The sequence below is a fragment of the Pelophylax lessonae genome (genome assembly GCF_965119305.1).
Source record: "Pelophylax lessonae genome assembly, chromosome: 10".
In the NCBI taxonomy this organism is placed as follows: domain Eukaryota; kingdom Metazoa; phylum Chordata; class Amphibia; order Anura; family Ranidae; genus Pelophylax; species Pelophylax lessonae.
Window position 1 is genome coordinate 204,357,178 of NC_138777.1, and position 25,113 is coordinate 204,382,290.

At 45.7% G+C, this 25,113-nt stretch overlaps 1 protein-coding gene across 2 annotated transcripts in view; it reads right to left on the reverse strand.

Annotated features, from left to right (window-relative positions):
* GLG1 (golgi glycoprotein 1) overlaps nt 1-25,113 on the reverse strand; it is a 76,293-nt gene that overhangs the window by 25,017 nt on the left and 26,163 nt on the right. For both annotated transcript variants that reach the window (XM_082270149.1, XM_082270150.1), the window contains exons 2-6: nt 14,745-14,777; nt 7,461-7,547; nt 7,132-7,347; nt 3,626-3,829; nt 3,423-3,494 (exon numbers count right to left, since the gene is read on the reverse strand). In XM_082270149.1, coding sequence (XP_082126275.1) covers nt 3,423-3,494; nt 3,626-3,829; nt 7,132-7,347; nt 7,461-7,547; nt 14,745-14,777 — 612 coding nt within the window. The remainder of the gene's footprint in view (nt 1-3,422; nt 3,495-3,625; nt 3,830-7,131; nt 7,348-7,460; nt 7,548-14,744; nt 14,778-25,113) is intronic.

Sequence of the window (25,113 nt, forward strand, 5' to 3'; positions counted from 1 at the left end):
CTTTACCTGAGGTAACAGCCCTTGCAGAGGGACCTGCAACTGCAGTGACCATCTCTGAATCTGAGTCAGAGGTGTCAGATAATATAGGGGTAGGCGGGGGTCGCTTCCTTGACCCTCGTCCCTGACAGGCCGCCTCCACCCGAGCCACCATAGACTCCAAAATTGCTGTAAATGCCTCTACACTCTGTGCACCGGCGGGTCCCGTGGCCCCCTCGAGGGAAACAGGTGGGGGAATTTGTGTGGCAGGGTCCATGATTATTCCAGTAACTTCCCGGATAATATAATTCAAAAATAAAAAACTTTTTTTTTTTTTTCACAGACCCCCAGCGCCACAAAAGCCCCTTAGTGTTACCTGCTAGGGATCCCTATCGATCGAGAGAGAGAGAGAGATAGATAGACCCCCAGGCTCACCACTTGATGCTCAGAGTTTAACTGCAACAGGTTACAGCGCTGTCTTGACAAACAGGAAGTCTTTTGGCTGGCTGCCCAGGAAGAAAGGAGGCGGCTCCGCCCCTCTGCACGCCTTCCGGCGCCTCCCCTAGCTCCACGAGGTGTTTGGATCACCTCAAACATGGCCGCCCCCATGCTGGAGACACGAGGCTACGCCAAAATGGCGGCTCGTGCAATCCAGCAAAAAAAATGGCGGCGGCCTGTACCGAATAGCGGTGTGCTGCAGGGCACACAACACTATCTCTGCATGGGTATTTTTGGCGTGGTTGGCGCTACCGGCCCTGGCGGACCTCATGGCCATTCGGAAGGCCTGCTATAGCTGGAGATTTGACTAGGAAGGCAGTCTACATGTCCGTGGCTTCTGACTGGTAGGTACCTTATTCTTATCAAAGTAAGATTCCCAGACTGCCACTGATTACAATCATTTAAACATGTATACAATTAGATTGTTAGCTCCCAAACCAAGCCTCCTGGCTTTTTGCACATAAAATCACACTCAAAGTAGGGGGATCTGTGCCATGTTATAGGATAGAGGGGGACTCTATCTTACCATACAGAGAGGGGCCCGCGTTCACCACAAGACCCGTCAGGGGGAAAAGGGGGAACATACTACTCACCATACCGGAACCAGGCGGGCACCAACTCCTGACAGTACCCCTCTCCACCGGGGCGGGAGGGCTGTCGACCAATACGGACGCCGTGACTCATGGTCTTTGGCGTTTCAGCGAGACGTTTAACTCGCGGGGTCAGTCCCTTAATGGGACTTTGTCGCGGCCGACCCAGCGCGGAGCTATGGCCTGCACGCGCTCGTAGGCTGAACTGGGGTGACCACCGGATCTCAACATCCAGCCCGTCGCCCAGTTCAGCTTTCTTGCTTGAAGATCTCACAGGAACACTGGAGAAAAAAGCTGTCTAAAAAATCTTTTTAAGAAAAAAATCTTGCCAGGACCGAAGATCCCAGCAAGGTATCTAGGTCCTTACTCCTAACTAGACAGAAAATAACTGATTTGCTGAGGCAGAGAGAGAGAGAGGATATACCCTCTGGGACTGCCCCTAGGGTGTGGCCAGAGCATTTTAATTTCCTGTCTAGTCCTGCTCCTGTGGAGGCAACATAACCCGAAGGTGCTGTATCACCGAGGACTACGTCTGTCAATGAGCGATAGAGAAATATATATATATATTATATAATTATATACACATACATACATAGTACCTCACAAAAGTGAATACACCCCTCAAATTTTTTTAAATATATATATATATATATATCTTTTCATATGACAACACTGAAGTGACACTTTGCTACAATGTAAAGTAGTGAGTGTACAGCTTGAATAACAGTGTAAATTTGCTGTCCCCATTAAAATAACTAAACAGAGTCAATGTCTAAACCGCTGGCAACAAAAGTGAGTACACCCCTAAGTGAAAATGTCCAGATTGAGAACAAAGGTGAGTACACCCCTAAGTGAAAATGTCCAATTTGGGCCCAAAGTGTCAATATTTTGTGTGGCCACCATTATTTTCCAGCACTGCCCTAACCCTCTTGGGCGTGGAGTTCACCAGAGCTTCACAGGTTACCACTGGAGTCCTCTTCCACTCCTCCATGATGACATCACGGAGCTGGTGGATGTTAGAGACCTTGCGCTCCTCCACCTCCGGTTTGAGGATGCCCCACAGATGCTCAGTAGGGTTTAGGCCTGGAGACATGCTTGGCCAGTCCATCACCTTTACCCTCAGCTTCTTTAGCAAGGCAGTGGTCGTCTTGGAGGTGTGTTTGGGGTCGTTCTCGTTCTGTTGGAATACTGCCCTGTGGCCCAGTCTCCAAAGAGAAGGGATCATGCTCTGCTTCAGGATGTCTCAGTGCATGTTGGCATTTATGGTTCCCTCAATGAACTGTAGCTCCCCAGTGCCGACAGCACTCATCCAGCCTCAGACACTCCCACCACCATGCTTGACTGTAGGCAAGACACACTTGTCTTTGTACTCCTCACCTGGTTGCTGTCACACATGCTTGACACCATCTGAACCAAATAAGTTTATCTTGGTCTCATCAGACCACAGGACACGGTTCCAGTAATCTATGTCCTTAGTTTGCTTGTCTTCAGCAAACTGTTTGCGGGCCTTCTTGTGAATCATCTTTAGAAGAGGCTTCTTTCTAGGATGACAGCCATGCAGACCAATTTGATGCAGTTTGCAACATATGATCTGAGCACTGACAGGCTGACCCCCCCACCCCTCAATCTCTGCAGCAATGCTGGCAGCACTCATACATCTATTTCCCAAAGACAACCTCTGGCTATGACGCCGAGCATGTGCACTCAACTTCTTTTTTCGACCATGGCGAGGCCTGTTCTGAGGTCATGTATGGTTTTGGCCACCGTGCTGAAGCTCAGTTTCAGGGTCTTAGCAATCTTCAACAATTTTTTCTTTCAAATTCTCAGAGAGGTCTTTACCATGAGGTGCCATGTTGAACTTCCAGTGACCAGTATGAGAGAGAGAGAACACCAGATTTAACACACCTGCTTCCCATTCACACCGGAGACCATGTCACACTAATGAGTCACATGACACCAAGGAGGGTAAATGGCTAATTGGTCCCAATTTGGTGTATTCACTTCTGTTGTCAGTGGTTTAGACATTAATTGTGTGTTGAGTTATTTTGAGGGGACTGCACATTTACACTGTTATACAAGCTGTACACTCACTACTTAACATTGCAGCAACGTTTCTTCAGTTTTGTCACATGAAAAGATATAATAAAATATTTACAAATTGTGAGGGGTGCATTCACTTTTGTGAGATGTTATATATATATATATATATATATATATATATATATATATATATATATATATATATATATATATATATATATATATATATATATATATATACACATACACATATACATACACACACACACACATACTATAAGTGAAAAATGGGAATGACTTATTGCCTGCTGGACTTACACGCTCGCTCATGGATTCCTCAAACTTATGGTTGAAGAGACACTTGTAGACTCTGCCTTCTCCTGCCTGGACCTGCACACAGAATGAAAAGAAGTGAGGAAAGTGCAAAACTGTTCTGGACACTGATTTTAAACCGACACACAGGACATAAAGGCTGGGGTATGTCAAACTAAAAAAAAGGTACACAAGGCCACACCACTTACTGTCTCACAGAATCGCTCGCGGTCATCACGGCAGGCGAAGTAGAGGTGGCGGTCTAGGTGGAAGTCATCAGATGACAGCTCAGCCACACGCAAGATTGACTGTTTGCATTTGTCAGAAACTCGTGACTGAGCATCGGTCTCCTCTGCCTCCTTTACCATGGCCTTCTCCAGGCAGGCCACCACCTCGCCCTGGGAATGAGGGTCCTGAGCAGAGACAGGTAATGTATTACTACAAGGACACAACAGGTGAGAAGGCACTACAAAACAATGTACTTAGTGCTATAATGAGACCTTGGTGACCCATAATTCCCTGAGGTCAGGCTCAAGGGACTGCAAACTTCCAACTAAAGATGTGTCCCTCCCAGTAGCTAGAAACATCAGGGGGTCATAACCAAACCTACTAGGCTGAAAATCTGGCATTTTCTGCACTGTGTACATTTTTTGCATGGTGTATATGTTTTTCCTTGGTGTTCATGAACTAAGATAAATAGGAAAATTGCATATGGGGAGAACGCTCTTCGGCAGCCAGTCTAGCATTCTTTTGAAAGTACTTGAGTGTCTTATAACCGTAATAATGCTTGTTGGACTTCACACCTTTATCTCCGGTCTTTAACTACTTTGCAACAAGAGTTCGCATATATGCAGCCTCACAGAAGCAAGTCTTTATCGGTGGGGCCGCACATATGCAATATTATGTTTGTGCTGAGTGTGCACTCGTAGCACAGAGATTGAGCGGCCACAGACAGTTTGGGTCTCATTAACAATTGGGAACCGAATGGACTGGCTCCAGCCCAAGCACCCGATTGCTGCGATAGCCTCTGATTGGCTATCACAGTGATCAGTCACTGTACAGCCCACCCGTGTTTTTTTTTCTCTCCCTGAATTGAAAAATAGATAGAAATGTATACACACAGGATACTTTACAGATTACATCATATCCATACAGGTTACATTATGACCTCATGCACACAGGGCTTAGAAAAGCCACTGATATAGGTATTCAGCATTTTTTTTTCAGCCTGTAAAAGCACCCTTTAGCCTGTGTGTGTAACCAAGTACACAGGCATTTACAGGAGTATTTGAAGAGGACAATTTACAGACAAATGTATTTCAATTACCACAATAAATTATTCTGGCCAGTAGAAAGCATTTACACTCAAACACCATGTGCGAATACGTGCCTACATATTGTAATATTAGAGGCATTATTCTTCCCTGCAAAATTCTGGAATAAAAACTGCGGCTTATTTTTATTAGTCTGTGTATAATACATTTTTTTTTCCTCGAGCAAGAATAAAAACGTGCAAAGTGTGATTTGAGTTTTATATAGGTCAGGGTTAGGGATACAGTTAAGGTTAGGGTCAAAGGTCATTTCATAAAAATTTAGTGTCAGTGTGTTTTAGGGAAGAGAAAAAATTGACAATAAGCAAAATGTGCAGCATTGTTTCTGGGTCGTACTAGGGGTACAAACACACAAAACATACATATACACACATACAGTGGTGATCGAAAGTTTGGGCACCCCAGGTAAAAGAATTGTATTAATGTGCATAAAGAAGCCACGGAAAGAAGGAAAAATCTCCAAAAGGCATCAAATTACAGATTAGACATTCTTATAATATGTCAACAAAAGTTAGATTTCCATCATTTACACTTTCAAAATAACAGAAAAAAAAAAATGGCATCTGCAAAAGTTTGGGCACCCTGTAGAGTTAATATATTGTACTGCCCCCTTTGGCAAGTATCACAGCTTGTAAACGCTTTTTGTAGCCAGCCAAGAGTCTTTCAATTCTTGTTTGAGGTATCTCAGATTTTCAATTATGTTGAGGTCAGGCGATTGTGAAGGCCATGGCAAAACCTTCAGTTTACGCCTCTTGATGTAATCCCCCGTGGATTTCGAGGGGTGTTTAGGATCATTATCCATTTGTAGAAGCCATCCTCTCTTTAACTTCAGCTTTTTCACAGATGGCATCAAGTTACCATATTTGTACAAGTATCTCTTTATAGTGGAATAGTGTACCACAATTCCAGTGTCTACCAGATCTTTCTGGAGGGATCGTGCAGTCAAACGTGGGTTTTGAATAGTTTTTCTCACAATCCTGCAAGTTGTTCTGTCTGATATTTTTCTTGGTCTTCCAGATCTTGCTTTAACTTCCACTGTTCCTGATGACTGCCATTTCTTAATTACATCCCGAACAGAGAATATTGACATCTGAAAACACTTTGCTATCTTCTTATAGCCTTCTCCAGCTTTGTGAGCGTCAACTATTTTCAGTTTTCTAGACAACTGCTTAGAAGATCCCATGGTGCCGATTGTTGGGGCAAGGTCAGATGAGTCTGGGCATTTAAAACCTTTGAGATTGACATCACCTGGTCTTCCCAGATGATGATTGAGAACAATCCATGACACTGGCAGGTCTCAGCCTTGCAAAGGGGGCAGTGCATGCTATAAATTCTGCAGGGTGGCCAAGCTTTTGCAGACACCATTTTTTTGTTTTCTGTAATTTTGAAAGTGCCAACGATGGAAATAAAATCTAACTTTTGTTGATATATTATAAGAATGTCTAATCTGTAATTTGGTGCCTTTGAGATTTTTCCATCTTTCCTTGGCTTCTTTATGCACATTAATACAAATTTTTACCTGGGGTGCCCCAACTTTCGATCACCACTGTGTCTATGTATATGTGTATATATATATATATATATACACACACACACACACACACACATACATACATACATACATACATATACACACACAGTATCGCTGCCATCTTTGGGTGTAGGAGAATCTGTTTAGGGTTGTTTCTGGTGGTATGCCATGGTAATAGCAAGAAATAAGACAGGTAAATAGTAACTAAAGTACAGCAATGTAATACTGGTTCATACTCCTATAGATTTTTATTATATGTGAAGAACCAAAACATTTAAATCTCTTCCTTAGTGATCCATTATAAGATGACAGAAAAAAAAATTAAATATATTGCAAGACCATAACCATTCGTTACTATTCTGTGCCAGTTTTCCTTTAAGAAAAATAAAAATACTATTTCACACCAAATGAAAGCCACATTTATCCTGGAAAATATGTGGTATAATTCACCTGGATACATCAAGTAGTTGCGATGATATGTACAGTTTTACGAACACAGTTGCTAAACTTTAGGATTTGCTCCACCTTCTTCATGAAGAGGTTATTCACTTTTTTAAGATGGATTCAAACAGTTTAATACTACATTGTCATCTACAACAGTGGTCCTCAACTCTGGTCCTCAGGGCCCACTAACAGGCCAGATTTTAAGTATTACCTTGGGGAGATGCAGACTAGAGTACTGCAATCACTGAGCAGCAAATGATATCACCTGGGATGTATTTCAGTTATCTTGCAAACCTGGCCTGTTAGTGGGCCCTGTAGGCCAGGGTTGAGGACCACTGATCTACAAGACATGATAATAGTTACACTGATTCTAATTAACATGTCTGCAGGGGATAGTGTCCACCCTCACCTTATCTCCGGGGCGAATGCTGCCGCATTTCAGATCGTTGATCTCGGCCCTGCAATCCTCCATGAAGCCGCAGATCAGCCGAAAGTCACTATAGATAATGGCGGTCATCTTAGTGATATATTGGTGGCACTGATACTCTGTGATGTTTGCGCGGTGATCCACCAGACAGGAAACCACATAACCCTTTCCAGGTGTCTCTTCTGCACATTCTCTCAGCTGTGAAGACAAAAAGCGTGGTAACCTGTCTGTCCCTTCACAACCTCGGAAACCCCTCGGACACAATGCCCCCATCCACATCTCAGGAAAGGCATTCTAAAATGGACACTCACCACAGACAGGGTGGACTTGCAGATCTCCTTCGCCACAGACTCGAACTTAATGTCTTTTGTCAGGTTTAGTTTAAAGTTCCAGAGCAGCTGTTTAAAAAGAAAAAAAAAAATACATTACTGCTGTTTTTAGTGAGCAGAAATTGTGCTCGGAGATGGGCTTTAAAATTCAATTATGATTTTAATGACTGGAGTCCCCCTGTAAGCTAGCAACAGATGTGTGTTGTTCACATGGTCAGCACCCCAAAACATTGATGACCCTACTTACATTAAACAGTTAGTCTGGCTGAAAAAAGACACAAGTCCATTTAGTTCAACCAAAAAAAATAATATATACATATATATATATATATACACACACACACACACACACACACACATATACACATACACACGCGCGCTCGACCGATATTAGTTTTTCATTGCCGATACCGATACTTTGGTCATCGCGTATCGGCTGATATTTTCGTACATTTAAAAAAAAAAAAAAATATTTTTTACTTAATGCGGTAGTATACCGATTTTTTTTTACTTTACCTACAGGTAAGCCTATAATAAGGCTTACCTGTAGATACAATTAATATCTCCTAAACCTGCACGGTTTAGGAGATATTTGCACTGCATGCATCTGCTGACGCTAGCGGCACATGCGCTCTGAAGGTCCGGTGGACCTTCAGAGTTCCTTGCCAGAAAATGCCGGAAAGTTAATCCCCCGCGCGCATGCGCGGAAGTGATGTCTCGCGGCTCCAGCCACTCACATCGCCGGAGCCACCGAACCCGGAAAAGACGCAGAGGGATCATGTAAGCTCCCACAGCGGTGTCCGGGGGTCCGTGTCGGGGCTTAAGGTAAGTTTTCCATAATGAGCTAGTATGCGATGCATACTAGCTCATTATGCCTTTGTCTTGCAGGGTTTTTTTTTTTTTTCCCCAGTATACTATCGCTTTAACAGGTACTCTTGTGGAGGGATCTGGGGGTCTAAAAGACCCCAAACCCCTCCTCTGCATTCAAAAGGCCCAAGATTGACTGTTTGAAATGCTGTCATTTTTTTTAAATCTGGCGCCAGTACCTGGAAGTGATGTCATGACATCACTTCCGGGTTTTTGCATGGAGACCCAATCAGAGTGGGACGGGAGACGCGGACGAGCCCCAGAAGGCAGCGGGGGGGGGGGGGGGGGGGGGGTTCCCCCTACCGCTCCTTGTAATGAAAACAGAGCAGCTTCTCAGCCGCATCGGTTGCCATTACAAGACAGCCGACCGTCGGCTATGGACCAAACCTATAAGCCAGCAATTTTAAAACTAGATTTCACTAACTGCAGCAGAAGAGAGAGAAGAAAAAAAAAAAACAGATCTCCCGCCCTGCCAGACAGTGACGTGAAGTGTGGCAGAGCTGTGTAATGCCCCGTACACACGTGCAGATTGTCGGCCGAAAAGATTCGGCCGACGACCGATCGGCCGATTTTCGGCTTGTTAGTATGATGCTTCCGACAGCGCACTTTCGGCCGAAAATAATCTGTCGTGCAAGCATTAAAATTTTTGTATGCCGACACCAGAGCGGCCGATTGTTCGCCAGTCAGTACAGAATTCGGCCGACAGACAGCAGATTTGCAAGACTGGGCATGCTCAGAAAAGAAAAAACACAGGGAAAGTTAACCATCACATGACATCACTTCTGCAGTCGGCTGTAGTCGGCGGACAAAATTCTTGTGCAGTCTTTTGCACTTTTCAACAGACACGACAGCCCGGGGACAAAAGACGGCCGATCGTTCGGCCGACGATCTGCAGGTGTGTACGGGGCATAAGTCTCAGGGCTTGATGGACAGAAAAAACTCCTCTGGCAGCTCTCATATATGTATTTTCTCTGTGTCATTTAGTTGCTTGCCTGGGGTTCAGCTTTCAAGGAATCCCGTGCTGAAGCCGGCTATAAAGTATACCATTTGCCTATTCAAATTTCTTTTAAGCCCTGTGTACATAGGCTAAATATTTGCAGAAATCAGCCGGTACAGTAGAAACAGGCTGACATTCAGCCCATGTGTACAGGTCCTTGACATGAGATCAGCTTCTGTGGAACAAGCATGCTGGAAAACCAAGCAGCTGATCGGCATCCATTCAGCACTCTCAGCCAATGGCTGCAAGCTCTGCCCGGTGTGTTCAGGCTGGGGAGTCCCACTGTCACAACACAATAGCACAGCGGGGAGATTGCTGCACTAACATTGAATAGTTAATACAGAGATCTCCTTGGGGGGCAAGCTCAGGTTTTCTTTCATACAGACCGCTGGCCTGAAAAAAAAAAAACAAACGTACCTGTGTACCAACTATGTAGTGCAAGCGCATGCCTAACTGCCTACAATTTGAGAGCGTTTGACCTCATATTAAATGGTTTTGGTAAATCTAAATGAAAAAAAATTGTACAAGAAAATTGTAATGAATTGCCAGTCTTCGAGAATGGTGAAATACACGAGTCCAAGGACCTGACTGCCAATTTTCACATATCCCCTGAAGAGATTTTCTCCAGGAAAACCAGGTAAGCCCACACACCCCTTGTATCAGCTCTAGAACACTCCATGCATTGGGTGATGGGAAAAACATTCCTGGAGATCATTACACAAAGAAAATAATTACCTGGAATAATTACCATTCAACAAGGACAATTAAATGCCATGGTGATGGAAGACACAGAAAGAAAACATGACATGTATAGCGTTGTGGAAATTTTATAAGGACTAGTGTGGACGTTTTTCGGGATGTTTATTTAGATTGTCATTATGGCTCCTGTTGTCGGTTTTCTTGCAATACGCTCTTTAGAGCGCATACGGGCGGAGCGGCATTGAGGAAAGACTACTGGCAGTGAAAACCTTCCCTTAGATGTGATGGTTCGCTCTACATAGACATCTCTGCCGGCGAACACTAAAGCCTCGTACACACGCAACGATTATCGGCCGACCGATCGTCCGACTTTTGTCCAGAGTGGTGTTTTGTTGGTTGGAATGTGCCTAGACTGCACACGAATTTTCTCGGCCAACAAAATTCTACTTCAGAAGTGATGTCATGTGTTGGTTAACTTTCCGTCTGTTTTTTCTTCTCTGAGCATGCCCAGTCTTGCTCATCAGATTGTCTGCCGAAATCTGTACTGACCGACGGAAAATCGGCCGCTGTGTTGACGGCCAACAAAAATTTTATAGCCTGCACACCAGATTTTATTCGGCCGAAAAGTCGGAGTCGGTTGTCAAAAGCATCATACTAACAAGCCGAAAATCTGCCGATCGGACGTTGGCCAAAAATTCCCGGCCAATAATCGATGCGTGTGTACGAGGCATCAGTGTGCAGGTCCGTTTGGCAGTATAGATCTAGGTTTATTGCGGGGCGGAGTCAATATGATTTTGATATCTATGCCTCTATGAAGGGATCATGTCTTTCTACTATGCCTGATCACTATAGTGGAAACCGCATGGCTTTCCCTGCAGATTGCCTCACTGCTATGGGAACAGTAGTATAATCCGATTCTCTGAATTTTTGCTAAAAATGGGATTCATGCCAGTAGTAATGGTGGGAATGCATGCACGCGTTTGATCAGAGCAGTGTTCACGGTTCTACGCAGTGTTTTTTTTTTTGTAGTTTTAGGTAGGAAGCCATGCACTCTATTCTGCTCATTCACGAGTGTGTACCCCCCCCCTTTTCTATTGTACATTTGAATGCATACAAGGGTGTCATTGGCTGATTCTATGTGAATAACTTGTGTCATGTGACTGTACATTTGGAACGGATTGGCTGATGTAGTATAGTCATCACTTGTTAATTGTCCCTTTGTCTCATAAATAAATGGAGCTCCCTGTCTGAGACAGGACATTTCTATAGAGCATCCAAGGTGATCACAGCCTTTGTCTGTATTCCTGAGAATTGCGGAGAGCGCTCAACTACCTTATACAACAGAGCGGAGAAGTGCACTTCTTAGCGCAACAGGGTTATTTGTGCATCAAGCGTACATAAACCTCTTGCTGACCACCCATTGTAGTATTACTGCAGCAGGGTGGCTTGGCTGCGCAAAATCACACAGTACTACGTGATTTTGTGCACGAGGTCTCAGCAGCGCAAGTCCCTGGAGCCGCGCTCCCGCTGTGTTTAGACACAGTGAGCGGCAGCGATTGCCGCCGGCCTCCCGTGATCGTCAGATAAACTTGACAGAAGACCCGCCTGCTTATGTAAACAAAGCAGGCGAGTCTTCTGTCACACAGGCAGAGAGATCAGGAGTTTCAGCCAAGCTGAAACCCCCGATCTGTCACAGAGCCCCCCCCCCCCCGCCCCCACAGTCAGTAAGCATATTTAGGCATACATTAACCCCTTTGATCACCCCCAGTGTTAACCCCTTCCCTGCCAGTGTATTTTATACAGTAACAGAGCATAATATTTAGCACTGATTACTGTAGTGATGTCACTGGTCCACAAAAAGTGTCAAAAATGTCAGTTAGGGGCCCGATCTGTCTGCTGCAATGTCGCAGTCCCACTAAAAAACGCTGATCGCCGCCATTACTAATAAAAACAAAAAAACAAAAATTCCAAAAATCTATCCCGTAGTTTGTAAACGCTATAACTTTTGCGCAAACCAATTAAAATACGCTTTTTGGGATTTTTTTACCAAAAATATGTAGCAGAATACATATTGGCCTAAACTGAAAAAAAACATTTTTTTTATTTTTTTTATTTGGGAATGTTTTATAGCAGAAAGTAAAAAATGTTTTTTTCCAAAATTGTTCTTTTGTTTTTTGTTTATAGCACAAAATTTACAAACCGCAGAGGTGATCAAATACCACCAAAAGAAAGCTCTATTTGTGGGGGGGGGGGGGGGGGAAAGGACATCAATTGTATTTGGGTACAGCATCACACGACCGCGCAATTTTCGTAAAAGTAACGCAGTGCCGAATCGCAAAAAATGGCCTGGTCATTAAGGGGGTAAAACCTTCCAGGCTGAAGTGGTTAATTTCCAAATCAATAGGGGGTGTCACTGTGCTGTCATGCTAATAAGTTCTGTTTGCAGGAGAAATGACTGCACTCACACCATCACTGCGTAGGACAAAGGAGACACTTAACGAGGTGCAGCTACGCCACTTCCATCAAACAGCAATTAACCAGCAATGGCCCGGACACAGTCACCCACTCAATGCCAGATTAGACAGGGAACGCAGGCAGCGTGTAATGCAATTGGAGAGAAGTAATTATCCACTCATCTTTCTCTAAGGCCAATGACAGGGGTCAGCTATCCTTGCTGTTCACACGTACATAAAACTGGGATAAATAGAAGACTTTGCACAAAACCGCAGCATTTCATCTATTAGGGCTCATTCACACAGAGGACCATAAAGTGCACGAGCCATTTATGCATCTAGAACAGTAACAGTGTGTTGCCGTGTGCAGGCAGCCTATGTTAGTCATTGGGCACACATGTGAGGGTGAGTTTTTACAGCCCCCGCACCTCTTGACTAACATAGGCTGTCTGCACGCAGCTCCAAACTTCTCCAAATGCATAAATGGCTCTTGCATGCTGTATGGGCCTCTGCATCTGAGAATAGTAGGAAGTGGAGGCCGACGCATTTATGTCTGGATAAACTCCAGGAGCCAAGCTACACTAAGAGCATTGACTCAACTAAAAAGGCATTAGGGGCCTCAACTGGGGCACCTGACATCACCAAAAGGCCGCAAATAACGGTCAGAGAGTGCAGACATGCTAGAGGAAATGATTGTTAGAGTGTGCAGACATGCTAGAGTGAATGACGGTCAGAGAGAGCAGACATGCTAGAGTGAATGACGGTCAGAGAGAGCAGACATGCTAGAGGAAATAACGGTCAGAGAGAGCAGACATGCTAGAGGAAATGATTGTTAGAGTGTGCAGACATGCTAGAGGAAATGACGGTCAGAGAGAGCAGACATGCTAGAAGAAGTGACGGTCAGAGAGAGCAGACATGCTAGAAGAAGTGACGGTCAGAGAGAGCAGACATGCTAGAAGAAGTGACGGTCAGAGAGAGCAGACATGCTAGAAGAAGTGACGGTCAGAGAGAGCAGACATGCTAGAAGAAGTGACGGTCAGAGAGAGCAGACATGCTAGAAGAAGTGACGGTCAGAGAGAGCAGACATGCTAGAAGAAGTGACGGTCAGAGAGAGCAGACATGCTAGAAGAAGTGACGGTCAGAGAGAGCAGACATGCTAGAAGAAGTGACGGTCAGAGAGAGCAGACATGCTAGAGGAAGTGACGGTCAGAGAGAGCAGACATGCTAGAGGAAGTGACGGTCAGAGAGAGCAGACATGCTAGAGGAAGTGACGGTCAGAGAGTGCAGACATGCTAGAGGAAATGACGGTCAGAGAGTGCAGACATGCTAGAGGAAATGATGGTCAGAGCCTGCAGACATGCTAGTGAAAATGGTCAGAGACCGAAGAACTTTCTGCAGATTTGGCTGGGACATTCTGCAATTAAAGCCCCGTACACACGTAGCGATTGTCGGCCGCAAATATTCGGCCGAACGATCGGCCGATTGTCGGCTTGTTAGTATGATGCTTCCGACAGCGCACTTTCGGCCGAAAAGAATCTGTCCTACAGGCATTAAAATTTTTGTACGCCGACAACAGAACGGCCGATTGTGCGTCAGTCAGTACAGATTTCGGCCGACAATCAGCAGATTAGCAAGACTGGGCATGCTCAGAGAAGAAAAAAGACAAGGAAAGTTAACCATCACATGACATCACTTCTGCAGTCGGCTGTTGTTGGCCGACAAAATTTGTGTGCAGTCTTTTGCACTTTTCAACAGACACGACAGCCCTGGACAAAAGACGGCCGATCGGTACGTGTGTACGGGGCTTAACCGAGGGCCAAATACATGAGGCTAGTACAGATCACTATTACAGACTCTTCACAAATATATGCTCCCATTTCTGCTACAAACTGTTGGGGTCCAGGGACTACAGGTTGGGCACAAGAGACCTAAAACTATAGACACAGGAACCTGGCTCCCTAAGGCTCTCTCCTGGAAAGGACTGACTGGTTCCTGAATTCTATATACACATACATCCACTCCACACGTCCTCCCAGTAAATCTCATCTCTCACGTCACATATAGGGGGGTATGTACATAGGTCTCTAACCCTCTAACCTATTAAGAGTTATTTGTATGGGAGGACAATATACAGCACAGAGGAATGACAGCGGGTCTGACAAGTATGAAGAATAGGAGCATTGTTCAGGAATTCTGGATGAACTCTGGCAGACCAGGCTAGTGAAGGGTTTGTGTAGTCAGAGTACTTACATGGTTACAGTCCGATGAGATTTCATTGTCCGCCTGAAAAAACAAACATGGAGATAATCAGTGTTTCAGGGCATACAAGGAGAACATTCATACCAAAGAGAAATTGGTAAATGACACAAGAATCCAGTTTAATATCTCCCAGCATTAACACATGACATGGACTTCGTGGACACTCAGGACATTTAGAAGGTTTTCTATACATCAAAATACTTGCTTGCTGTTGGGATACAGATGTATGAAGTCTGCAAAAATAATCACTACAGAAGGTTTTCTTGAGGCATTTTGTTCAGAAATTTTAGATTTAAGAACGCTCCTGCAATTTCAAATTATTAATGGGGTCAAAATGGCAGTGGAAAATGTAAAATGTGGTTTTGTGTTTGAGAAAGCCCATTCAATCCAAAATTAAACATTAAAAGCAAATGCTTTACAAATGACGTTCATCAAAGTCATTGAATTCACTTATGAGAATTTTCATTGAATGTTTGTACAAATGTCCGCTAGAACATCTTCTAGTGTATGGCTAGCTTTAGACTCATTCTTTTCTGGGGTTGTAGAGGGCAGATAGAATGCGAAAAAAGTTTTAATATATAAAATATTTAAACCTATTTAACAGCCCCCCATAAAAAAAGAATAATAATAAATAATAATAATAATTATATTATATATATATATATATATATATATATATATATATATATATATATATATATATATATATATATATATATATATATATATATATATATATATAAAAAACACATACATACATATATATTCCCCTTGGCTTGATTTGGAGACCTGTTCTTGGGGTTATTTGGGGTGCCGATTCAGAAATCTGCATTGGCTAGACTGCATCTGCTCTAGCTCCTTAATATGGTCAAATTTAATTTATTTTTTAGTCAGTTTTTGAAAAGATCTTGCTGATCAACTTGTTCTCCTGTTACCCAATTTGTGTTCTTGTGTAGATTTAGCAGATACAGTGGGAGGGTTTACATACTTCCAACTGTAAATTTACATCAGAAACACCGGATTCTAAAGTATAGGGCTGCAACAAAATGATTATTTTCAGAATTGATTAGTTGGCTGATTGTAATGAATGAAAATCTCACAAAAGTGTGGTGTATAATTTAGTGGTTATGCAAGTTTAAAAGATATCAATTTATTCTTGAAAATCTATTTGCAATGCTAAATATAGTTAACCAGCTTTATGGCTGGGGGAACAAAATATCTAATCCACTGAGAACAGAAAAAAGAGATGCACACTATTAGAGATTGAATCTAGTATAGATCAGATTCAGGAGAACATCATCATCAAAAAAATATGAAAAAGACCTAAAACGCTGTTTTGTAGATTTGCAGATCACAAAGTATAGACTGCCCCTATAGCAAGGTAAAAAAAAAAAACCTGTCTTTAGAATCACTAAATCCCTTCCTTCTGCCCACGACTATATATGTCCAATAAGGCATTGCTCCTCACACATTCACTTACCGACATAGGAATGGTGTACTGAGCTGCGTGTGCTGCACTGTGTATACTGACATATGAATGGTGTACTGAGCTGTGTGTGCTGCACTGTGTATACTGACATATGAATGGTGTACTGAGCTGTGTGTGCTGCACTGTGTATACTGACATATGAATGGTGTACTCAGCTCTGTGTGCTGCACTGTGTATACTGACATATGAATGGTGTACTGAGCTGTGTGTGCTGCACTGTGTATACTGACATATGAATGGTGTACTCAGCTCTGTGTGCTGCACTGTGTATACTGACATATGAATGGTGTACTGAGCTGTGTGTACTGCACTGTGTATACTGACATATGAATGGTGTACTGAGCTGTGTGTGCTGCACTGTGTATACTGACATATGAATGGTGTACTGAGCTGTGTGTGCTGCACTGTGTATACTGACATATGAATGGTGTACTGAGCTGTGTGTACTGCACTGTGTATACTGACATATGAATGGTGTACTGAGCTCTGTGTGCTGCACTGTGTATACTGACATATGAATGGTGTACTGAGCTGTGTGTACTGCACTGTGTATACTGACATATGAATGGTGTACTGAGCTGTGTGTACTGCACTGTGTATACTGACATATGAATGGTGTACTGAGCTCTGTGTGCTGCACTGTGTATACTGACATATGAATGGTGTACTGAGCTGTGTGTGCTGCACTGTGTATACTGACATATGAATGGTGTACTGAGCTGTGTGTACTGCACTGTGTATACTGACATATGAATGGTGTACTGAGCTCTGTGTGCTGCACTGTGTATACTGACATATGAATGGTGTACTGAGCTGTGTGTGCTGCACTGTGTATACTGACATATGAATGGTGTACTGAGCTGTGTGTGCTGCACTGTGTATACTGACATATGAATGGTGTACTGAGCTGTGTGTGCTGCACTGTGTATACTGACATATGAATGGTGTACTGAGCTGTGTGTGCTGCACTGTGTATACTGACATATGTACTGAGCTGTAGTTTCTGATATATAAACAAATAATGCATTCTTTATGCAGGCCAGTAAGCCCCCGTTCACACTGGGGCGACCTGTCAGGTGACCTGGTCGCCGTAGGTCGCCTGCCATACAGAAGCTATGGACCCGTTCTAATAGGAGCGACACAAGTCGCTCCGACTTAGAAAAAGGGTCCAGAGCTTCTTTGGGGCGACCCGGAGCGACCTGCATAGACTTCAATATTATGAAGTCCGTGCCGGCCGCTCCGAGGTCGCGGTGCGAGCAGCGCGCCGCGACCTGTGTGGTCGCCTGGGGAAGTCGAATCGCCCCAGTGTGAATGGGGCCTAAATCAATAATAATAAAAATGGTTGACAAAGTACTATTTTTGGAACAAGGGCAGATCTATCCAGAAATGGGTCTAACATTTGAGACACCAAGACCTGTGTAATGGATCCTTTGGGTATGTACACATGGGCTTAAAGCACAAGTTCTGCCTTCCCTCATACCTGCCTACCCCTCAATACCCATCAACATTTTCTTGCCATGTTACACTATCTAGAATATAAACCAAGAAGGGATGGCAGGAACCCAATTACTGAACAGAGAGGATATACAGATACAAACTCAGCACAGGGATGGTGAGAACCCCTCATAATAGACACAGGTGTACAGACCCATGGTGGGAACCCCTCAAAATGCACACAGGTGTACAGACCTACGGTGGGAACCCCTCATAATGAACACAGGTGCACAGACCTATGGTGGGAACCCCTCATAATGGGGACAGGTGTAGAGATCCATGGTGGGAACCCCTCCTAATGCACACAGGTGTACAGACCCGGGAACTCAGCACAGGGATCTCACCAAGTACCAGCAAGACAAAAGACGGTCGGGAGACAGGACTCTCCATCTTCCAAACACCGAAATGTCAGTTTTGGGTACAAGGACCCTTCATAACACAGCTATATACATTAGGACAGCAACCATGTAAAAAGGATACGGTCACTCGGGGAATGAAGTGGTATGTCGTCTTGCAGTCACAGCCCACACATCTCTTCCAGCTTCAGAAGTTATTACTGACAAACAGTCACAACTATTTCTAGGCTGCAGCCCAATTTCAGACTCTAAAAATAACCCGCAAATGCCGCAAGCTTTTCCAGGGTCCCCGTACAGCGCAGTCCCAGGAGAGGCCGTCGGATGTGACAAGGTCAGGAAGCACCTGGGCCCAGCGGAGGGGCCTGAGGAACAAAAACTAGATATACCAGGCATACCTTCCCTGTATTATAGGGACCCCAACAGGGGCAAATGTATCTAATGTACCCCAGAGGTCTGTAAATAAGAACCCTGTACAGGTTTAGAACACTGGTGAGAAAGGAGGATAGAAAAAGATCACATACTTTCCTTGTAATAGTTATTTGAGGTGGGGGGGGGGGGGGTGTAAGCAGTTCAAAGCTGGATGCCCTCAAAAACTTCATACCTGTGCTGTCCCAGGCTGAATATTTGCACATTCAGATTCTAAAAGAAGCCCCTCCCCCATAGAAGTCAGACACTTGACATGGTTCACACCAGGCAGTGATGTATTCTTATTTTGTACCATATAGTTGTAGATATAAAGAGATACCGAGGTTATCTTATGTCACCATTCTAGCAATGCAGAGTTTATGAAATCATGCGATTCCTTACAGCAGCAGCAGACAATGACTGCGGACAAATGATGTGTGGGCGGCTAGGGAGAGCGCAGGAAGTGCTGTTATTTCACTGATGAGTAGAGCTCTGATGACCATGTGTCTGGGAACAAGGCACTGCTCCTCTCTCCCCAAGCTGGGGACATAGCCACAGGTATGGAACAAGCAGCATTTCATCCAATAAGAAGGCTTTGGTCCCTTTACACCGGGCCATGAGTACAGTTCAGGAGCGATGGTCCCTATGTACACTTAGGACCAGGATGCCTAGACCTGACTCTGGGCTCTTTGCTTGTCGGGACTGGAGTGCCAGGACCTGACGCTGGGCTCTGCTTGTCTTAGCACACAGTCAGGCCTAGGCATCCTGGTCCTAAGACAAGCAGAACCCAGCGTCAGGTCCTGGCACGCCGGTCCTAAGACAAGCAAAGAGCCCAGAGTCAGGTCCTGGCCCTCCAGTCCCAAGACAAGCAAAGAGCCCAGAGTCAGGTCCTGGCCCTCCAGTCCCAAGACAAGCAAAGAGCCCAGAGTCAGGTCCCGGCACTCCAGTCCCGACAAGCAAAGAGCCCAGAGTCAGGTCCTGGCCCTCCAGTCCCAAGACAAGCAAAGAGCCCAGAGTCAGGTCCTGGCACTCCAGTCCCAAGACAAGCAAAGAGCCAGAGTCAGGTCCTGGCACTCCAGTCCCAAGACAAGCAAAGAGCCAGAGTCAGGTCCCGGCACTCCAGTCCCGGCAAGCAAAGAGCCCAGAGTCAGGTCCTGGCACTCCAGTCCCAAGACAAGCAAAGAGCCAGAGTCAGGTCCCGGCACTCCAGTCCCAAGACAAGCAAAGAGCCAGAGTCAGGTCCCGGCACTCCAGTCCCAAGACAAGCAAAGAGCCCAGAGTCAGGTCCTGGCCCTCCAGTCCCAAGACAAGCAAAGAGCCCAGAGTCAGGTCCTGGCCCTCCAGTCCCAAGACAAGCAAAGAGCCCAGAGTCGGGTCCTGGCCCTCCAGTCCCAAGACAAGCAAAGAGCCCAGAGTCAGGTCCCGGCACTCCAGTCCCAAGACAAGCAAAGAGCCCAGAGTCAGGTCCCGGCACTCCAGTCCCAAGACAAGCAAAGAGCCCAGAGTCAGGTCCCGGCACTCCAGTCCCAAGACAAGCAAAGAGCCAGAGTCAGGTCCCGGCACTCCAGTCCCAAGACAAGCAAAGAGCCCAAAGTCAGGTCCCGGCACTCCAGTCCCAAGACAAGCAAAGAGCCCAGAGTCAGGTCCCGGCACTCCAGTCCCAAGACAAGCAAAGAGCCCAGAGTCAGGTCCTGGCACTCCAGTCCCAAGACAAGCAAAGAGCCCAGAGTCAGGTCCTGGCACTCCAGTCCCGGCAAGCAAAGAGCCCAGAGTCAGGTCCAGGCACTCCAGTCCCGACATGCAAAGAGCCCAGAGTCAGGTCCTGGCACTCCAGTCCCGGCAAGCAAAGAGCCCAGAGTCAGGTCCTGGCACTCCAGTCCCAGCAAGCAAAGAGCCCAGAGTCAGGTCCCGGCACTCCAGTCCCAAGACAAGCAAAGAGCCCAGAGTCAGGTCCCGGCACTCCAGTCCCAAGACAAGCAAAGAGCCCAGAGTCAGGTCCTGGCACTCCAGTCCCAAGACAAGCAAAGAGCCCAGAGTCAGGTCCTGGCACTCCAGTCCCAAGACAAGCAAAGAGCCCAGAGTCAGGTCCTGGCACTCCAGTCCCGGCAAGCAAAGAGCCCAGAGTCAGGTCCTGGCACTCCAGTCCCGGCAAGCAAAGAGCCCAGAGTCAGGTCCTGGCACTCCAGTCCCAACATGCAAAGAGCCCAGAGTCAGGTCCTGGCACTCCAGTCCCAGCAAGCAAAGAGCCCAGAGTCAGGTCCTGGCACTCCAGTCCCGGCAAGCAAAGAGCCCAGAGTCAGGTCCTGGCACTCCAGTCCCAAGACAAGCAAAGAGCCAGAGTCAGGTCCTGGCACTCCAGTCCCAGCAAGCAAAGAGCCCAGAGTCAGGTCCTGGCACTCCAGTCCCGGCAAGCAAAGAGCCCAGAGTCAGGTCCTGGCACTCCAGTCCCAAGACAAGCAAAGAGCCAGAGTCAGGTCCTGGCACTCCAGTCCCAGCAAGCAAAGAGCCCAGAGTCAGGTCCTGGCACTCCAGTCCCAAGACAAGCAAAGAGCCCAGAGTCAGGTCCTGGCACTCCAGTCCCGGCAAGCAAAGAGCCCAGAGTCAGGTCCTGGCACTCCAGTCCCAAGACAAGCAAAGAGCCCAGAGTCAGGTCCTGGCACTCCAGTCCCGACATGCAAAGAGCCCAGAGTCAGGTCCTGGCACTCCAGTCCCTCCCAATCATAGCCTGCTTCTTGAACACACCCCCTGCATCTTGAATCAGGCTGAACAGACTACAGAATAAAGGCAACATGGGGTTGATTTACTAAAGCTGGAGTGTGCAAAATCTGGTGCAGCTGTGCACTGTAGCCAATCAGCTCCTAACTTCAGCTTGTTCAATTAGGCTTTGGCAATAAAATCTGGAAACTGATTGGTTTCTATGCAGAACTGCACCAGATTTTATACTCTCCAGTTTTAGTAAATCAACCCCACAGTGTGCCTGCAGTGTCCTGTAACCCCCACCCCCACTAGAAGAAATGCATGGTCACATGACTGAATAATAAATAAAACTAAGTTATGGCGCCTACATAGCTATAACTGCACTGGAAAGGGTCTATAACCTTGCATGCTCACATCTACTTGGTCACAGCATACACTTTTCATCTTATAGCATCAGCATTGTAACAATACAAAAATGATACTGTGAAGCCAAAGTAAGCTTACTGGAAAGATCTCCAAAAAGGGAGCAAATAAGAGATGTTCATTGTGAAAGCTGAACAATTGGCACAAAAACTTGTATACAAATGTATTTCTCAATAGCAACAAATGGTATAAATCTACTTTGCGTGCACTAAATGCCTTTAAAAACCCAGATATTACCTTGTAAAAGTGATAGTGACATCACTGGGCTGTACATAGCCTGTGCAGAGAGCAGAGCTGTGGGAGGGGCCCAGTAAGATCCACCCACTACAAGCTGCCTGCAAAAAACTACAGGAGGGGGAGGAGACAAGTCACCCTGCAAATACAAGGAGAGCCAGCAGCAGTGAGCGGTCTTTATTATAGGAAGCTCCTGCACAATGTTTCACACTGGATTACTGCACAAATCTGCAAGAAAAACACAAAGCGCACCAACATTCAAGAAAACACATGATGAGTGGATTACTATCCTGTAGCTCAGATGTAAACTCCTGCTAACAGTAGAAGATAACAGGGACTATGGAAGTTCTAGAAGAACTGTCTGCTTGCCCCCACCCTATTCTGTGTATAGAACATGTGATTTCTTTTCACACTTCATCATAAAAATTGAACTTTGCCCTAACTGGGTGAATAATTAGCAAGAAATGTTTGTGGCATTACCTTTATAAACAGAGCCAAGGATGGGACACTCCCACCCGAGACTCTGGAGTGCCATAAACTGGGCAGATGGGGAGGGGGTGCATCCAGACGCAATGAACACTAAAATTCATCTGAAATGTAAAATTGCACAGCCATGCATGTGAAACTTTCACATCTACCTCGTGTACACAGTAGACAGCAATAAAACAATTGAAGGGGTGCGGCCCAAGCTGGACAGTCCTACCCAGCCAGACTACGTACAAATCTAGAGGAAAGGAGTGCAGTGCCAATCAGATGCTCAGTCCGATACTCTCCGGTCTGTACACACAGCCAATCACATTGCTCAGTCTCATGCTCTTCAGTCTGCACACGCCACCAACCACTTTACTCAGTTTCAATCGTTTAAAAAACCCCAAAGCATTCAAGCGGTGACACCCCCCCCCCCCCCAATTAATATTTCCAATCTGCCATCACTGAAAAATCTTGTGAAAAACAAAAACCTACCTAAATTACCTGTCACTTTGTTTCATCTATCTTAACACACACTGATCAGCTATACTTTTATGAACACCCACCTAATATCGAGTAGGTTCCCCTTTTGCTACTTAAACAGCCCTGACCTGTCGAGGCATGGCCTCCACTAGAAATCTTAAAGCGGAGTTCCGGACAAATGTTTTTTTTTTAGCAAAAAATAACCCTAGAATAGTCAGGGCTAGTACATTTAAACAACGCTATCCTCTAAACCACAGGTGTCAAATTCGGCCCTCCAGGCGATTTCATATGGCCCTTGCACCTCTCCTGCAGCTGCTACATTTCCCTCATCTCTGCCCCCACCTTGTCGCAGCAGAGAGGACAGATCTCCTCTGCCAGATCCTGTGCTTCCCCCTGCAGCTGCAGAGAGGACCCTCCCAACTTAGTTGGCAGTAGAGGGGAGGACACAACTCCTCCTACAGATCCTGCACCTCTCTGCAGCTGCAGCACCCCCCTCTCCACCTCCACTGGTCTCAGCATTCAGCAGACTCCGGCAGCTGACTCCAGCCCTCCTCCAGACACCGCAGTTGCTTATTCCCAGCTCTGCCTCCAGCTTCTTCCCAGCAGCAGCACATGGTAAAGGAGATACACTGATGTGAGGGATGAGAGGGTGGGGGCTCTTGACTCGTGATAGTGGTGGGCTACAGATAGAACTGGCCCTCTGAGGGCGACCAAAATGGGGATGCGGCCCGCCATGAAATTGAGTTCGACACCTCTGCTCTCAACTGTCCCTCGTTTAGTTTAAATGCAGCATGAATTACTTACCTTGCAAAGTTCTTGTCCAGCGCGGCCATCTGCGGTGTGGGCAGCTGAAGCCGCAGTGTCCCTCTTCCTGGATTTCGGGAGTCCCAGAATGCTATACCCTCGTCACTTCCGGGGCAGGCGCGCCATCCCACAGCTGGTTCTGCGTCATTGCCCAGAAGCTGTTCAGCCATCGGCAGAGAATGACGCTCCTGCACCGGAAGTGACGAGGGACACCGGTGCAAGCGCATTGACTCCTGGGATTGATGACACTCCTCTTCCAGGAGTCAATGCAAAGCAGGAAATGACGTCGGCGGCCGTGGCCGCATAAGGAGGAAGTGCAGCGATTATTAAAAATAAGGTAAGTGAACCAAAGAGAAAAAAAGGAAAAATATCCAATTAGTTTTTAGAATATAATAATGTTATATATGGTGTGAAGTCAGAACTCCGCTTTAAGGTACGTTGTGATATCTGGCTCCAAGCCCTCAGTAGCAGGTGCAATAAGTCCTGTAAGTTGTGAGGTGAGGCCTCCATGGATGGGACTTGTTTTTCCAGCACAACCCACAGATGCTCGATGGATTGAGATCTGCAGATTTTGGAAGCCACGTTAACACTGCCAACACGTTGCGTTCCTCAAACCATTCTCGAACCATGTTTGCAGTGTGGCAGGGCACATTATTCTGCTTAAAAAGAGGCCACTGCCATCAGGAAATACAAATTTCCATGAAGGGGTGGACATTCACAAGAATGGCAGGACACTAGGTTTCCAAGCAGAACATTACCAAAAGTATCACGCTGCCTCCGCCGCCTTGTCTTGTTCCCATACTGTCCTGGTGACATCTTTCCTAGGTAAGCGACGTATCTGGCCATCCACGTGATGTAATAAAATTTGATTCATCAGACCAGGCCACCATCTTCCATTACTCCATGGTCCAATTCTGTAAATTGTAGACACTTGGCTGTACACATGGGGCGGCATGGGCACCCTGACCAGTCTGCGACTAAGCCGCCCCATACACAACAAACTGTGATGCACTGTGTTCTGAGACCTTTCCATCAGAACCAGCATTCATTTTTTCAGCAATTTGAGCTCCAGTAGCTCTTTTACTGGATTAGACTACACGGGTCAGCCTTCTAGCCACGTGCATCAATCAGCCTTGGCTGACCCTGACCCGGTCACTGGTTTTCCTTCCTTGGACAAATTTTGGTAGGTCCCGACCACTGCAGACCGGGAAAATCCCAAAAGAGCTTCAGTTTTGGAGCTGCTCTAAACCCAGTCGTCCAACCGTTACAATGTGGGCCTTGTCAAATCCCTACACTTGCCCATTTTCTGCTTTTAACACATCAACTTCAATTACAACATGTTCACTTGTAGCCCAACATATCACACATTTTCTGATGCCCATGTTACAAATTAATTTTTTCCTCCAGAGCTCCACTTTAAAAGTACCCAATTAGACTCTAAACTCCGGATTAGAACAGAATTTTTGTTTACGTATTCTGAACTTCAACTTTTACTGCTATGATCTGA